General features: G+C 53.4%; 2 protein-coding genes across 2 annotated transcripts; one reads left to right on the top strand and one right to left on the bottom strand.

Moving 5' to 3' along the window:
• Positions 1–63: 63 nt before the first annotated feature.
• HER10_EVM0000637 (uncharacterized protein) lies at positions 64–4,498 on the bottom strand. The gene is made up of 5 exons (XM_035482838.1): positions 3,382–4,498; positions 3,156–3,270; positions 3,016–3,100; positions 1,526–2,952; positions 64–1,472 (listed from the first exon to the last, which is right to left on the bottom strand). The coding sequence occupies exons 1-5, from the start codon at positions 3,499–3,501 to the stop codon at positions 592–594; spliced, it is 2,628 nt and encodes an 875-aa protein (XP_035326474.1). The 5' UTR covers positions 3,502–4,498; the 3' UTR covers positions 64–591.
• A 7,088-nt stretch (positions 4,499–11,586) lies between these two features.
• Positions 11,587–15,947, top strand: HER10_EVM0011652 (uncharacterized protein). Its single transcript, XM_035481078.1, has 2 exons — positions 11,587–13,158; positions 13,219–15,947. The coding sequence occupies exons 1-2, from the start codon at positions 12,663–12,665 to the stop codon at positions 14,091–14,093; spliced, it is 1,371 nt and encodes a 456-aa protein (XP_035327325.1). The 5' UTR covers positions 11,587–12,662; the 3' UTR covers positions 14,094–15,947.
• The last annotated feature ends 890 nt before the right edge of the window (positions 15,948–16,837 follow it).

The raw sequence follows: 16,837 nt of genomic DNA on the forward strand, positions 1-16,837 counted from the left end.
TTCACTTCAGATTACAACGGCACACAGAAATCCGAAGAATTGGTTAAATCCAAATTGGTATTTGCTCAGAGATGGGTTTGGAACGGTACGCGCCCGAGTGCAAAATAAAGCCTTGTAGAAACAGGCTCACCGGCCCCGCAAAAGGACCCGGCGTCGAAGCAAGAAAACTTCAACAGGAATATGGTACACGATGCTACTTTGGCGATTCCAGCCCGCAGAGCCCAACATACCACAGTGGGACTTGTCCTCTTTTCTTCTTTCTCCCTCCCATACTCTCGTTCTCTCCCATCACCAAGGGCGCCGCCACAAGAGGTGGAGGGGGGCCCCGTTTCTGTTGTCGGCGCACTCTGAAATGTCAACTTGCCGTCCTGCACGACAGATCCTTGAATCAACCTCTAGCCACTCTCACAACGGCGCACCTTCTGGCTCTCTAGCTAGTTCTGGTTACTCTTCTCGATTTCCCGTGTCGTGAACTGTGATAATAACGCCTCACCGCCCCCAAACTCGCCGGTCCCTAGTTAAAGCATGATGGAAATAGTCATCGCCAATCGTACCTGCAATCTGCCATGCAGTGAATGCCAGGGTAAACGCTCAGGATTCATCATCCGACCTCGCCGCCCCACCAGTCTTCACTGAAGGTGATATACTGATAGCAATCTTTTTCGGCGCTGCTGTGTTTGGCCGATCTGCAAAGGTCTTCTTTCTCCTGACCATACTTGATGTCATTGATGCATTCGACCCCGCAGAACTACTGTTCCTGCGCTTGTTCTGCATCAGCTTCCCGAGCTCATCGTCATCATCTTCTTCGCGCCGTCTCTTCTCAGAAAGGCGTTCTGGCGGTGCGACCGAGGATGATTCGCTGCTTGTATCGGAAGCGCCATCGGTTCCGTCTTGCTTTTCGCCAGACGTTGGCAGCACCTCAGGATCAGCGTTCTCATCCACCTCTTCATCCGAAGGGTAGTCGACCAGCGGTTTTGAGGCTGGTGTTGACACTGCTGAGCCATTTGTAGGCTGCACCTTGTCAAAAGCCCTGCTCTCAGGTCCATCTTCGTCATCCGAGGTGTTGAAGTAATCCTCTTCAGCTTGATCTACGGCGATGTGTTCCATCATCCTCTGATTGGTGTTGGCGGCCGTCCGTCTTGCCAAATCCTCTTCTGATTCCGTGTAAAACTCGGCGGTGTGGCCTTGAGTCTGGTCGTAGAGTACTAGAACGTTGCGGAAAGTTTCCATGTAACTCAGATCGACTAGTCGTTCCCGATAGTTTTGGACGAGGAACTTGTTCATGGCCTTCCTGTGCTCTTGTCCGGTAACGAATACGAAAAACTCGACGCAGGCGGAACTGAGGAGGTTGTCCCGATGCATAGATTGGGAGACCATGTCAAGCAAGGGCTCCAAGATGCCATGTTCCATGATGAGTCGATCGTAGAACTCATCTTGCATTCCTGCTAGGTTACGGAAGAAGCGAATGGCAACTGGCATTCACGGTTAGCAAAGCATGAGATCGGTTGAGAAGCCAATGACTGACCTAGTCGTAGATACTTCTCCGGGCAGGCAAATAGCTGGGCAATTCGCCGAAGTAGATCTTGTTGGTGAACGAAGGGTCTGCATTTCCCTTGGTGTTGTCTGATGAAGAAGCAAAGTATTTCGATGAGATATGTAAACATGGAGGCTTGTTGCAATGGGAATGCCATGTTGGTGCGGCCTCGAAGATCGGTGAGGGGCCTAAAGAGCCTTATTGCTGATGAAGCGTAGAAGTTGTCAAGGAGGTTGGCGTGCTGAGGATCTTGCATTGCCTGGGGCCGTCGGCCTGGGAACTCCCCGTTGGCTTTCGCGAAAGCTTCCTGCGACTGAAGCGGAGGGCCCTGGTCAAGAAGGACCTTTAAGGCGTCTGAAATCTGCGCCTTGACGCCAAGGTCGACTTCCACCAAAAGCAGATCAATGAGTGAATCTGTCAAGGGCGGTTGCCTTTCATGAAGTTGGCGATAAATGGTGCCTCTAATCATGTGCGGATCGTGATCTATCAGCGATACCAGAACGTCGGTGGCGCCCACCCGAACGCTCACATCAGGGTGACGCAGGCCAAAGTTGATGACCTGAAGCAGGCCGTGACCGATGAAGTTATTGTAAAGAGTTTGGCGAGCCGGCGGCTGCAGATTCTTCGCAATGGCGCAACATTGCTGAATGAACAGAACGGCCTCCTTCTTCCGTCTCTGATCCGTTTGCGTTATCTTGAAGATGCCGAAAAGGTCACCAAGAAATTCACCATTCCCTTGCAGATGCTGGACAATATCCACCTGGTTGAAGAAAATCAGAGAGTTGAGAACGGAAAAGGTCGGATCGTCCAGTATGCGTGCCAGTACAACGTCCTTCAAGTACTGAAGTCGGTAGGTCTGATGGATTTTCCTCCTGATCTGGTCGTCCTGGATCGGTACAACCTCCTTGTATCGTCCTTGGTTATCTAGCCAGTGGCGATGGTTGGCTTTGTGGCTCGGGAAATCGGGGTCGTACTCGAGAGCGCCTACGACGCCTAGAACGCAGTCGTCGGACACGGCATGTTCTATTATGGCGGTGTCGTTGAGAAGAATGACGGTCTTCATGATGTTGCAAAGTCGGTGCAAATCTGATAGGCTCTCGAGATCTTCAGCCATTTCGACCAAAGGAATCAGTTTGCCAATGTAGTCCTCGCCCATGATGCACTTAGCCAGTGCGTCTCGTCCATTGACTGTCTGACTCATAATGCGCATGCTAGTCTCGATTTCCTGGAGATTCCCGATTTCGGCTGGTGGAAGGCTGATGGTGCTGGGCATTTCCATGGCTAGATCGTCGGAAAGACTGTCGTCTGAATGGAAAACGTTAGATTGGGGTCGTCCAAAACGGTCCCCGTTAGCACGCGACTTACCGGCAGCGGCCATGCCACCCTGGAAAGTCTGTTGCACGCTGTTGACGAATTTCCTATTGGAAAGAAAAATGATGAGCGATGAACATCAATGGCGGATATACAAAGCCAGCGCTTACCATATCAGTGCACAGCCTTCCGCCTCCTGGAAGGAGAGGGCCATATCGATGCCATTGCTGGGTTCTGTCCAGACAATGAGAGTCTCTGTTCTCAGGAGTCAATTTATCTGCGCCGCACACTGAGATGCCGTGAAACTTGCCTTGCTGCTTCTGGAAGCCATCCTCTTTGCAAATTTTGGTCTCTAATAGAAGCCTGTCTGGGTGGTCTTCTGATTCAACTATGACTCTAGGGTCTCGAGGCTGGTCATCTGCCGTCTGTCGAGCACCATCAGGTTAGCATCAAGACTTTTGATATGTTGATAGAGGAGGCATCGACGGCGGAGAGGGCAAGGTCGCGACAGCCTAGAGGCGCGTGACAAGACATACCTGCATGAAAGCAGCGGTACAGAAGCCGGTTCCGCGATCGAACCAGTCATTGTTGCGCAGCTCGTAGACCTTGACGCGTTTCTTGTCCGTCGCATGATGAGGCACGGGTTGTGCCATCATCAATGGTTCGGTGCCCCCCTCGATAGTGAGACGGGGGTAGCTAAGGATATCGGGAGCGAGGTCGAGGTGTTGTTGAAGGGAAAGCTCGGCGTCGGTCTGGGTGAGGATGGTGAGCGCCACTTTCCCGTCGTTCGGTCGCGCCTGGAATGGGGCGCGGCTCTCTAGCGAGAGGTCGGTCGGTCGGGGACGAGAAGTCTTGAGCTCGCTCGTGCGAGAAGACGTTTATCGTCGTCGATGAATGCGTGGCTACGAGATGTGCCTGGGTGACGTAGGGTCGAGATGATCAGGGAGCCATCAAAATGGGAGGGGGCGGTCGGGTCGCGCGATTGGCGGGTGCCGGGGGATTTGAGCGACGCAAGGCACGGTATATGCGTTGGGGAGAAAGAAGGATGCTGCGGCTGACGCGACAGCGATAGCGGAGTGCAGGCGACAATGATAAGCAACGCGCTTGCACGGATGGAAGGCAGCGAAAGTGAAGTTTGGGATGTCGTCGACTGCGGCGTCGCGGCGCAAATTTTTTGGGTTGCGTGGGATGGCAGATGATGATGAGATGGAAGAACTTTGAGGCTGTATTCGGTCGGTCGGTCGGTCGGTTGGTCGGACAGAGGAGGCAAACTGGGGACTCTGGGACTGGGTGACTGGGTACGGAACTTGACTGGGCTGGCTGGTCTGGCACCTCTCACGCTGGGACGGAAACTGCGCGGACTGCTGTCGCTGGCACTGGGTGCAGGTGGGTGGCACCTCTGCGTACTCCGTACACCAAGTACGGATACTGCGTGCTGCGTGGCCGTGGATGGTGGGACGGGACAGTCCAATGCGCGTGATTCCTTGGGCTGGCAGCTTTGCTGGTTGCTCGATCAGGCCCCACAAAGTATCCACTCACCGCACTGTGACCCTACCGCTCATCGCTCCCACTCGCCGCTTTCTGGTTCGGTACCCGCATCGCACTAGCCGATTGTGGACTCGACGCACCTACCACCTCGCACCCGCGACAACCACTGGGGCAGCATGGGCGGGCAGGAGGGAGGCTTGCGTCAACGTGCGGCTACTCGTCTAATTATCTGCTTTTGGTAGGCGCTCGCCTGCCGTTTATCAGTGGCGGGGTCAGATGACTAAACATCACATCGGGCATCAAGCGACAGTCCACCTCGTGTTTTTCAAGGTTCCCATACAAGGAGCTGTCTATCGTGGATACTTTTGTCAAACTGATCCCTTGTTTCGCGGACATATTACCCTACCCAAGGTATCCAAAGGTACATATTCAAAGATACTGACACGCCTACCTTTCCGAGGCAAATCAAGGTATGAAAAAAGTCAGAAGTCAAGGGTTGGCGGCACCGTGAGGTCCCTGCAGAAGCGCGGGAATGCAAGCGCGGCCAAGGTACCTTAGTGTAAGGTTTTGTTAGGTATGCTCGCTCGCAGGACACACCCTTATTTAACCTTATCCCATTCACAGCTACCTCGTCATGTTACGTTTCTGCTTTTCGATACCAGACGTTAGGCCGGGCTGCTCCGTGGAACCAGCTTTTGTTGGACCCAGGACGAAGACGTCCCTCCTCGAACCACTACGTCAGGTAGAGACTCCTTCCCCGCATCTCATCCGTTCGATGATCGATGCCTAAGGTAGGAATCCCAATTGCCCGGAATGCCGGAATGGAAACGGGGACAACATTCCTCATCACCAGCTTACACGACCAGAGTACCCACCCAGGTACTCAACTTCTGACTGGCCTTGCTGGGCTTATCAGCTATTTTGCTGTCGCAAATCCGTTGAGTCCACGTGCCGCTCATACCAAGAAGCGCTTCCATGAACCCATCTTCACCGGCCGGCAGCAGAGTACCAATTCCAAAACCCGACGTTTCAAAACATCGCCGTTCCAAGTCTTGATAAACGAGCACCCGTCGCATCTGATATAGTGCGTGTCCGCATACAGCAATGGACCCAAAGCCCCATTTCTTGCTTGGGTGCTCCCGTGCAGATCACACCAGGAGCTCGTGCCACATCACTGGGGCATTGGGGCATCGCCGCATCGGAACAAGAGCCCTTGGGTTTTTCTGAGAATTAGAGATTTAAATTCATGCAGGGATTTGGGGCTCCATCTCCGTGATATCACATTTTCGACCCCCACTTCCGGCATCTTATATATTCGTTTTCTCTCCGGCTGTCAATGCTGCTTGTTCAATTCGCAGGAATCGACGAAGTCTAATTGAGCCCTGCAGGGATGCTGCTTACAGAGTGAAGGAGCTTTGATATCATACCAAAAGCCCACAAAGCGGACTTTCAATCGTTGATCGATACGTCCGAACGATGCACAACGAGCTCTTGGGCAACAATAGCACACCCGCGATTCACCCAACAACCCAAGTGCAAAAGTTGCTTAGGCCATCACACATTGGAGATATTCCCTCTAAAATGCAAGTGTCAGGCAAGCCACGACGTATGCCTGATCCACGTCCATCTTCCAGCACGGCGGCGCAAACCACGAGCCGCTCACGATCAGCGGCAATGCCCCAGCCTGGACGAAATGGTCTTTCGTCATCGTCACTGCGATGAAGGAAAATCCGAACTTCGGCCCTCGCTAGCTTCTTTCAATGTCGTCAGAAGAGTCGGCAGTGGTCTGAAATCGTGTGGCTGCAATTCCCTTGCACTGACGATCTTGACGATTCGGGGTTTACCGTTTTGGCATACGAGTCTCGGACGGCCCAGATCGTTGCCTCCATGATTCAATCGGCGCATTGCAATGTACATATCGATAATGCACATTTTCACTTAGCCCGGCCCAATGCTTTTAGGTTGTCGAAGCAGTCCCTCCAGGAACTGGTTCCATTCGGACCACTTTGAGCTTGTGATGCCATAGTCACGAGTACGTCAAGTTGATCAGCTCCGATGGAGATGGCGCGGTGGCGCAGAAGGGAACAAAGAAAAGACAGACGACTCGGGTCTATTCCAACGGCAGCCTACAGTTTCACGATTTAGGCTCAGCCGGTACTCCCGGATCGGCGTACTTGATGTTACGCGAGCTACGGACCTTACAAGCGAGAAACTCTTCCGAATCTGTCAGCTGTCAATCCCTCGAACTCTGGTCCGCCGCAACTCAGGGGACCTCGAGCAAACTAAACAAGTACCGGTTGACGCGTACTCCTGATCGTCAGGGTTCGCATAGCGAAAGTTGTGGGAATTGAGACAACTATCGGCCTGCGCCAAGAATTTAGACAGCATCGAGAGAAAACGGGACAATCGCAGAGGCTGGTATTGTGTTGCAGCACTTCCACTTTGCATCTCTCTGCAGTTCTCACTCCTGCCACTGCATCAGTGCACGCAGGGTAATCTCGGCAAGGCCTCTCGTACAGCGAGATCCAGTACTTTGTGCATAGTCACAACTCGGAGGCTGGAGCAGGGTTCTCTGCCGCCTGAACCAACTCGGAAACCTGGAAATAATTATTTAACGACCGGCGTCGGAGCCTAGGAACAATCATTGAATGCCCTAGCAGGGGGGTTAGGAACCGCAACCCGGGCGGGCCGGGAGCTGTCTGCTGGCGTCCATCTGGCTGGCGAAAAGGCTCGCCGAACGGAGAAATTCCACCTTTCGGGGGTGCGCGTGAAAAAACCAGGGTCCTTGTCAACTTACATGGGAATAGGTACCTAGCGCGGCGCCTTGTTTAGTCCCAACAATCTTGATGATGCAGGACAAACAAGTTTTTTTTTTCCTCTGGAGGAGGAGGATGAGGAGGATGAAGGTAAGAAAGGGAGATGAGATTCAACGGCGCTTCGACTCAGCATCTTATCTATGTCGCTTTCCGGAGGTGCTTGTGCTGTACTGATAGGCGTAGGAGACGGCGGTCTGCTACCTATGCATGTCAGACTGGACGAAATTACCTTGTTTTTTTCACAACTCGATACGGCCGTTCAAATGTCGCGGAAGCACGTGTGACAAGAGCGATTCGAGCGTGGCAGCGGCATGCGAGGGTGACTTTGACGCGGGTGACCTCATCTCTTTCGAATGTGAGGTGTTCTACGGAGTACTTCTCGCGTGTTATAGCCGATGAAAATGGTATACGACTTGCCTTTCCCATACACTCGCTACCTGACATGATTACGGGCCACGGCTCGGTGAATGGAATGGCCCCAGGGCATGAAATGCAACGGAACATTATCCCATGGCAGGGTCGCATTGGATGGCGCAGAATATTGATAGGCACCACCACCACCCATGCGTTGATCGGGACGGTCCAGCCACGAACTTGAAATAGACCCCGTGGGCCCGTAGCCGTGGCCGACGGAGATTCTCTGAGAGATACACACTCCCACGGTCAGTCGTGCCACGCACCCTTGAAAAGACACAATAGCTAAGCCAAAGTCGGATGGCTTCGACGCGGCTGACTGCAAACTGAGTGCGTGGCAGCGTGCGAGTTGTGGGGGTTTATGTTTTTTCTCGGTCGCCCGTCCGGCATTATCACGGCAGCTCCATAGCACTCCGTCGAGCTTTCCAAAGCTAGCCTCATCAAATGATCATCAAACCCCCTTCACCAATTTTCGAAACTCTACCAAGATGGCTAAGCTAGGCCTTTTCCAAGCTTGGGTGCGGCTGCGGCTGGCTGAAGGGTATCAGTCCCTTCGCCGACCAGTTTGTCGGTACCAAGCCACATGAGTCTATAGCTTTTGGTTGCACACGGGCAACGAGAACGTTTGGTAGTACAGATTCTGCCCTCATGATCACGCTCCTTTGTATGTGAGGCTGAAAAGCCCCCCTCCGAAGGCCCATACCGAGAGACTTCTAGAGTCCGCTTGACTGGACATGTTTTCGACGTCGGGAGTCAAGCCTACACGAGTCCTGTGGCTTTTTACCCTTACTCCCCGTGGAAGCAGGGATCCCAGAGATAAGCAAGAGATACTCCGTAGTGTACGGAGTAAACCAGAGGGTTGAAACCGGCGCCCGGTGATGCGACGGTAGCCTGCATGACGAGTCTATCTCGCGGCGATAGCCAAGCTCAGCGCGGGATGTTTCCAGCCTGACTTGGAGGGCAGTGTTTCCCAACTCGACAAGGCTAAGAATTCTAAGAAATCAATATTTCTAGGGCCAGGCTGCTGGGGGGGTGTTCAAGATAGGGAAATAGGTAGGTGAGCTGAAAAGCTCCATATTCCCAAAGCGAGCTACGAATGGACCCAAACGGGCGCGCTGCACAGACTTTGACATTGACTGCTGCTGCTTTCAGGTGGCCGAACGTTGAGCACACCCCCGGCTCAGCGTGCTGTCTATCCGTATCGTCTGCTTTTGGTCCAAGCAACCGGGTCGGACTAGGTATCATGCAAGAGCATGTGCGTCGGAAACGCGAACGAGGATGATGGCGACGGTCGGGGAATTTTTTTTCTTCTTCTTGCTCTTTCCATGTTGCGGTGTGTATGTACGTGGCGTGGCGTGCCGGTGCCGAGTGAGAGGGGGAGAAAGACAGCACGCAATGCAGGCTTGTTTGGGCGTTTATACAGATTGTGCGGTAAGAAAGGATGGTGTTATCTGTAATCCATTAGGTGAAATGAAGGGCTTGATATGCGAGCTCGGAATTATCGAGTCATCCTGGTCGATTGTGATGAGCTGGGCTTGGGACTTGCGTCAAGGATTGTGAAAGTGTCTGAGGGAATGACAGCGACAATCCATGTGAGTTTGAGACGGTTTACTTGGCACCAGGAACCAGGCACCATCCGCGGTTAGTTCTTGATAGTCAAGACGGCCGGCATATGAGGCGTGTTGATAGGTTGTCGCGGTTGACCAGGCTGAACTGAGCTCGACATATACAGTCGAAAACAGGACATGGAATCCTCGCATGGTCCGGCTGTCAGTTCCGCTTTGGCGAGGTACGCCCTGCAGTTGAGAGACACTGACTCTGAGTGCAAGACGAACCAAACGATGGAGCAGAGGTGTACATATGCAGATGTACGTTTGACCGAACTTACTGGATGAAGACTGGATTCAAGGTGATGAAAAGATAAGATGAGTCGAACACCTGAATGTTCCACAACATGAGGCACCTTGCGATAAGGACAGGTAAGGTAAGCACGATGGATGAATCGCAATGATGCATAATACCTTATCTTACATTGCCTACCTTCCATCCATTTGAGTGAGGATACGGTAAGTACGTACCCATGGAATGCACCACATGGAAGGAGGCAAGATTGCTATTCGATAATTCCTTCCTTCGCAAGGTCAAATTCGGTTCGCCTGGCCTTCATGCCTTCCTGCTCTTCCTTACCTTAGGTAGCAGGCCTACCGACCTTAGGTGCCTCCTTACTACTCTGTACTGAGGTACGTACGAGCAGCTGGGACATTACCTTAGGGCAGGCAGTTCGTGGCGGCAGATGGTTCCCGCCATCCGACCCCCCAGCAAGTTGACAACTTACAATCGTCGATATGCCTCTTCGCCGTATGGCCGTACCGCCAACCCGTCTCACATCTTAATGCAATCCATGTTCATACCAGCTGCCTAGCCCTGCTGGCTATCCACCGGCACGAGCAAGCTTCGGACAGGGGTATAATCTTACATACATGATACCCTCCCACGCTCACACTCCATGCCACGCCAAAACACTTTCAACGATTACGGTGCCCACAAAAAAGCAGGAAATGGCAAACCGCCGTCGACCAAGGGGAATTTGCGATATCCAGCCGCTCCATGGTCTCGTTTGCGACCTGTCCGCCCTGGGGTGAGACCTGTGGGCCTTGCTTCGGTATGGGGCTGAACCTTTTTCAAAGGAGCACTTCGTTGCCGCCGGGACGTTGTCGCCGACTGCTTCACTGCCTTTTCCGGACGCCAGCAGTCTTGATTGAACAGAAGAAGACTGACGACATTGCATGACGACAACAACGAAGAAGAAGAAGAAGAAGAAGAAGGCAGAGAACGGACAACGCAAAACGACACCAAGATCGTCACGTCCAGCCAAACTTTCGGTTCCGTGTAACAAGCAAGAGGATTGTCGTTGATGTAATGGGAATACATGCCGAGTGGCGTATAGGACACCTACGATGGAAGCCCAAAGATAGACCACGCTGCAGTAGCTTTCTGCTTCCCCCGCCCGTTGCCATGGTCGGCTTTGAGAACAAAAGACCCGTTGACACAACGTCAGACAGTCGACCGCTGGTCTTACTTGACCTAGCCTAGTCGACGGCGGCGACGACGAGGGCGATGCGTGGTGGTGGTCAGGCACACACTCATGGTAGCGGTATTGGTGGTGGGAGGGCGAGACTTACGGGACGGACGGGGGGAGGGGCACATTGGCACACCATCAGCAATTCGCCAATTCATCATCGGCATCATCCACCCTCACTGAGTATCCATCACCGGGCCCTGATTCCCCTGAAGCGGACCAGCAACTCTAGCTCGACGTGCCCCTGTCCAGTGCGGCTGGGCTGGGTCCTCCGCTCATGGGGAACAACCTAAACGTGAAGCCAACGCCGACACCAGCGCCATCAATCGGGGCCCTGGAATGTCCGCGCGAGTTTCCGTGCTGATGATCTGGTACTGGGTACCTGGGCGTCGTCTAGCGGCTTGTCTCCCACCGACGCTATCGAATTCCAACCAAAGACTTTCTTTTACTGCCACGATCACAACGCTCGTGCTGGAGCCGGTGCATCCCTGCAACAAGGTACCGCTACCTGTCTCTCGAATACGAGGGCCGTTTGGTCAAGCAAAAAAAAAAAGGCACAGAAAGCCAAACGTCTCTCTGCTGCACAAATCTACACGTATTACGGGCCCAATCAAGCCAAGCAGAATAGACAGCCGCCAATCTGTACCGGGCGACCAGTCCTTGCTGAGCCGCTGCAGCTGTGATTTGCTGTGCGGCGCTGGGAAAAGGCGTTAAGAAACTTGAACCCAATTTTGGTCATGACACGAAACGAGGCGAGGCCAATACCAGCCTGAGTAGGTTGTCACCATGGTTCGGGGACGATATTCACAAGTCCCATGCCAGTCCAGTCCTACACATCCTTAGGAGCCGGTGCCGAGCGTTGGTTCCAAATCTGTCAAAAGCTTAGGCTAGTGACCTTCTTGTCGGTGCATTCGCGTCCTCTCTTGAATCTCAAGCCGCGAGTCGTCCAAGGACGCTATCTCAGTCAGCTTCTGGACCTGGACCTGACCGTGCGACTCAGGGGTATCGACAGATGGACCGGGACGAACGAAGACGTACTGAAGTCTGACGGCAGCCCGGCGACTTCATTGACACTATCGTACGGGTTCCTCTACCAAAGAAGCGGGACTGACGGCGGCGCCATCTTCCAGCGTCTTAGTCGGGATCGTCCTGAAGGCTGGACTCGCCTTGGTTGCCAAGAAAAGACACACATTGGAGCCCTCGGGAGCCAGAAGCTGCAGAGAAAACGAGCGAGCTGCACGTCGTCTGGGACCCCCGCTTGGGAATTGTCCCAATCCACGTCGTCCATGCACCCATCCCATCTCCTTCTGCCACCACCCCCATGCATATCCCATGTCCAACCCCAAGACACACACCACCGCCACGCCTTAAAGGAACCTGGGCTCCCGACCGAACCCAGCTTCCCTTCTGAGCTGCCTGGTGTTCCTCCCAACTCTCGCTCATCTATCCATATTACTTTGGCTTTTGCAATCCGCTTTTCCGGGCAAGCATTACCTAAGGCTGTTTGATAGTTATTTGCTTATATCCCTCCCCAACCTGCCCTACCTGTGGTACAATACTCGTCCAACCCTCGCTTCAACTTCCCAACATCCATCCGTCCACCTGCCAGAGAGGCACGAGCCATCTCCCACAACGACCGCTCTTAGTGAAAGTGAACGGACGACTTTTCGCCAAGCCGACACCTTTCCCATATCGCCAAGTCAGAGAGTCATCCGAGCTGGGATTTGGTCTGTGGTACCGCCCGAGTTTCACCTGTGCGGCCTGAGTATAGCCCAAACCAGCTGCCCGGGCTCGACTTATACGAAATCCTGCCAGCCATAGGACAACAGTACCCCAGCCGTTGCCTTTATTATCATTTCATCTCCCACCACACCGAGCCGTAGTGGTTACTGTCTCTTCTCTTCCAACAGAGATATTGTCGGTTTACTAGTCTAAGTGTGGTTCATTATTGACGGCTCGCACCGTCTCTACTAAACTACCTTATCATCGCGGGCCCAACGGTACCAAAGAAAGGACCAAGATGGCTGTCTTTTCTCTTTTCAAGAAGTCTAGACAACAGGCCAAGGAGCACAAGCAAAAGCAGGCAGAGAAGGCCGCAGAGGCACCGAAACAGCCGTACAAGCACATTCCTACTCATGCCGCCATCGACGCGCTTGCAGGAGCACCATCAGCATTCAAGCATGAGGACCGACCCAGGATTATGGAACAGAACCGACGGCGAAGTGCGATGGCCGCCAGCGGCTTGAGCAGAATGCCTGGCCCAAGTCTGCCTCGCGTCTCAAGCAGTCTCTCGCACGTCACCTATCCTTCTGCTCACGCCAGCCCGATGGGCAATATGCCCAGGGCATACAGCTACAGCGGCGGTCCGCCCCCGATGCCTTACTGGCAGGAACGCAACACCAACTCCATCTATGGAGTCCCCGATGGCAGCCGCATCTCACTCAAGGGTTCACTCAAGGGCAAAGAGGTTGATAGATCGTATGCTTCGGGGCGCAACAGTCCGTCATCTGTCAAAGGTAGGTCACACTAGATGATGTTGCCAGTTTGGAAGAGAGCCAGAGACTAATACCTAGCAGCCGAATCTCCCACGGGTAGCTCAAGCCGCTCGACCAGCTCACAGGAGGACCTAGAGATGAAGCCCGCTCGTCATGTTTCCATGCCACCTGCTGCCTCACAGGCACCACGAAACCCGGCCGCTGCTGTTCACACCCACCGTCTTCACCCGAGTTCTCGCCGGGCATCGGATGCATCGGAGCGCGCCGATGGCTCCCCGAAAGCCGAGCACTCTTCGCCTTCTACAGACCGAAGCAAGCCGCCGCCGTCGATGCGTGGATTCAATGCCATTCCGGCAATGACGTCTCTTCCCCCGATGCAGTTCAACAACTCTCCGGCAACCCAGCAAAACATGGTTGCCTCGTCAGCCGCCTCGACTGCTAGCGTCCGCTCTTCCTCAGGATTCTCTTCATTCAACTTCAATATCAACACCGGCGCCCCCTTCTCGGCGCCCATGTCCGGAAGATCGTCGGCTGCTACTACACCAGCAGCGTGTGTAACGCCCGAGCCAGTGTACGAGTCCGTCGAAGAAGAGGAAGAAGGCGGTTCCTACACCTACGCCCCGCAACCTGTTGCAGCTGCGCCGTCTGCCTTGAAACAGAAGGATCGTCGCAGCACCTCGAAGTCCAAGGTCACGCGTTTCACCGAATTGGAGACCATCGACTCTCACACGGAGAAGGCAGTCAGCGTAGCCAGCATCCCCTACGAGAACACTCGCCGCGACACCACACCGCCGCACGTCATCAACAACGCAGTCGCCGTCGAAATGGTCAGCGCCGCGCCGTCTGAAGTCGTTTCTAGCAACAAGCCCGGAAAGCGCCTTTCGAAGCAAGCCGGCTCTAAGCTGACTAAGAAGAGCCGTTGGTCAACAAAGAGCTCATCCGCCGTTGCCGTTTAAACGGTACTAAGACGCCACCATTTACACCATACAAACACATCTTTCCTACGTCAACATTTGCTCATGGATTCGGGTGCCAAACTATAGCCTCTTTCTAAAACTTGCGCGGGCGTTCGAGGATAATGTCTTACTACAATGACGCCATGAGACTCGGGGTCTCTTGGCTTTTGACCATGCAACACTTTGGGATCGAAAAGAAAATCGACAGGGTGCACCTTTCAGAGTTGCTGCCGCTGGACTTCAGCAACACTGGATACTTAACAGGGACTTGAACATCTTCAGGGTCGGATCCGGGACGGGTCCAATTATTTCTCTACTTATTTGATGACCATATCATGACCACAACTTATACCGATAACATAGACACTTTCCTTACCTCTCATATTACTACCATTACTACAACGTTGGCAGAATAGCGACCAACGAAATGAAATACCAAAACCTACATTTACAAAATCTCAATGTGTCTACCTTGTTGTACTTTACATGACCTGGTGTCGAGCACTAGATCAACTCAAAGACAAAGATCCGCATTCACGTGGGGAAAAGTCTCGAAACGGGAGACCTTCGATCATCGATGAGACGGGATGGAAAAAAGAAACACAAAAAGAGACAAGAATAAGCTCATAATCTTTCTTTTCCTCACCCCCTTCTAGTTCAAGTGACGTCCCCAGTACAACATTACAGCGAAGTCTTACATCATGTTTAGCGTGTGGGCGAGACATTGGCACTCTGGGCGTGCTGTGCGTGCCTGGGAAGGCCTGAAATTCTACCTCGTTGAATGAGACAATTTGAATGTCTCGGGGGCACGGCACGGCAGAGAGAAGGCGAGACACAAGGCTCAGAGACCCGACTCTCCACGCTTGCCAACTTCCTTTGTCTACCGGCATACGTAGTAGTCAGGCTTGGCCTTCAGGAGGACTTGACGGACAATCTTCCCCATCGGTTGCCGGACTTTTGAAAAACCTTGATTCGTGTGGCGTCAGTTTAGCTATCCCACGCTCTTCTGTTCCTGGCTAATAGCTCGATAAAGCTACATCCAAAAGCCGTCGTCCGTCGGGACCGGACCAAAAGAGGGAACGGTTTAGTGCATTTAGTGTGTTTCCCTAGATGGTAAGGTTAGCACAGCAAACGAGCAGCTGGAACTTGGAAAGCTTTGCCAATCTAGATCACGATGCCGGGTGCGAATTGCGATCGTCAGTGCTATTGATGATTCGGCCAATGCAGATGGCGAGAAATAGCCAGAGGTGTCGCTTTCCCGTCCGGACCGGACTGCTTGATCCGAGCGGCCAGGACCCAGTACCACGGCCCCGCCGATTGTCAAAGATGTACGGATACCACTGTCCGGATAGTCTCGTGCAAAAAGGAAAGAGATCGTCAGGGTCCACGCGAGGTTTCGCGTCGATGAACCATGACCGGCAGGCAATGCCCAGGGATCGTCAGGAACGAAGAGCTTTGGTTTATGGGTCTGCGCAGTAGTGTATATGACGAAGATGAAGTTGGCACATCCAGCCGTCCTGCTGAAGTTGTCGATGCAATAGGCGACGCCCGCTTCAACCCCCACACGCGTGGATTTGGACAATGGCTGTGGAGACTGATGGCAACGCCAACACACGCGTTATCGAGTCCTTGCATATGCGCCAGAGGCAGCTTGAGCCTTGAAGGTAGGCTTCCCTCCGCAGATGTGATGGGTCAGGTTTGGCGAAGCAGGCTGAGTAAGGTGATGCTTGAATAGGTGGATTTTTGTTATCTTAGGGTCAACGACCAGCCAACTCGTCACTGGAACCAAGGGCGCGGTCCTTGAAGACACGGAAATGCACGATGCCGATATACTCGTCTGATGCTCTGTTTCCTCGAAGCTGCAGGCTCATACCATCGTCCAAGCTCGTGTTGGAACTGCTATATTTTGGCATGGGCAGCGGCAGCGGCCATAATCGCGCTGAGTCAACCTGTCTGTCAGCCAGTCTTCGGCCGAACACAGGTATGCAGGGTTCGATGAAATATTGAGTGGTGGCGGAGGATTGTACGCCGCATGGCATATGCGGTGCAACTCAGGCGCTTTTGCCCTGCCTCGGTGGCTTCAATCCTGTATCCCCTTTTCGTTGATTAGGCACTCCTCAGTGCCCAGAGCGATAGTAATGCTGGGCAAATGCAGCCCGGTCTATTGGCTCCGTTGGGATGGGTTGCATGCAGGTTCTCGGACGTTTCGTTTGGTATAGACCGGCCCAGCTCACGTTGGCAGTCTTGGCTACCTGTCTGACTTGCATCGAGGAGGGGAAAACTCAGGCGGAGCGTTCGGGGTCCGAGTGAGTGTTGGAAGAGATGTGCTTCTCTCTTGTCTCCTCGCTTACAACTGTATCAAGCAGTTGACCGAATCTGGATGGACCTGGACTCGAGAGGCGCCGGGGAAGAGCACGGGAAAGGCTTGGTTAGCAATTTCCACAGGAAAACCGACTTGCGCTCAGCTCTCGTAAGCCGTGGCTTAAAGGAACCGTCTGGGCGGCTCTGGATGACCCCTGGTTGATTGTGCGCTCCTCGCGAGGCTGGGGTTCCGTGGTACCTCAATTTTAAAGTTGGCGATAGTCCTTTGGCGCTCGCTTGGAGGCTTGTCAGATGTAGTCATTGGATAGTGTTCGACCCATTGATGGCTGGCCACATTTATGGTCTTGTCTGGGCGGCACGAGAGGTGACGACGGTGTAAGATGGAATAAAGGTACCGTATACACCTCTTCGCATCACTCCCA

Source organism: Colletotrichum scovillei (assembly GCF_011075155.1).
Source record: "Colletotrichum scovillei strain TJNH1 chromosome Unknown Contig00011, whole genome shotgun sequence".
Taxonomy (NCBI): Eukaryota; Fungi; Ascomycota; class Sordariomycetes; order Glomerellales; family Glomerellaceae; genus Colletotrichum; species Colletotrichum scovillei.

What these genes read in the sequence shown, in the direction of transcription:
- HER10_EVM0000637 (XM_035482838.1), bottom strand. Translation starts at nt 3,501, where the DNA reads ATGATGGCACAACCCGTGCCTCATCATGCGACGGACAAGAAACGCGTC. An exon ending in TGGCTTCCAGAAGCAGCAAG is followed by an intron (nt 3,101 to 3,155) that starts GCAAGTTTCACG and finishes TCCTGAGAACAG; the next exon opens with AGACTCTCATTGTCTGGACA. An exon ending in GGAGAAGTATCTACGACTAG is followed by an intron (nt 1,473 to 1,525) that starts GTCAGTCATTGG and finishes CGTGAATGCCAG; the next exon opens with TTGCCATTCGCTTCTTCCGT.
- HER10_EVM0011652 (XM_035481078.1), top strand. Translation starts at nt 12,663, where the DNA reads ATGGCTGTCTTTTCTCTTTTCAAGAAGTCTAGACAACAGGCCAAGGAG. An exon ending in CAGTCCGTCATCTGTCAAAG is followed by an intron (nt 13,159 to 13,218) that starts GTAGGTCACACT and finishes AATACCTAGCAG; the next exon opens with CCGAATCTCCCACGGGTAGC.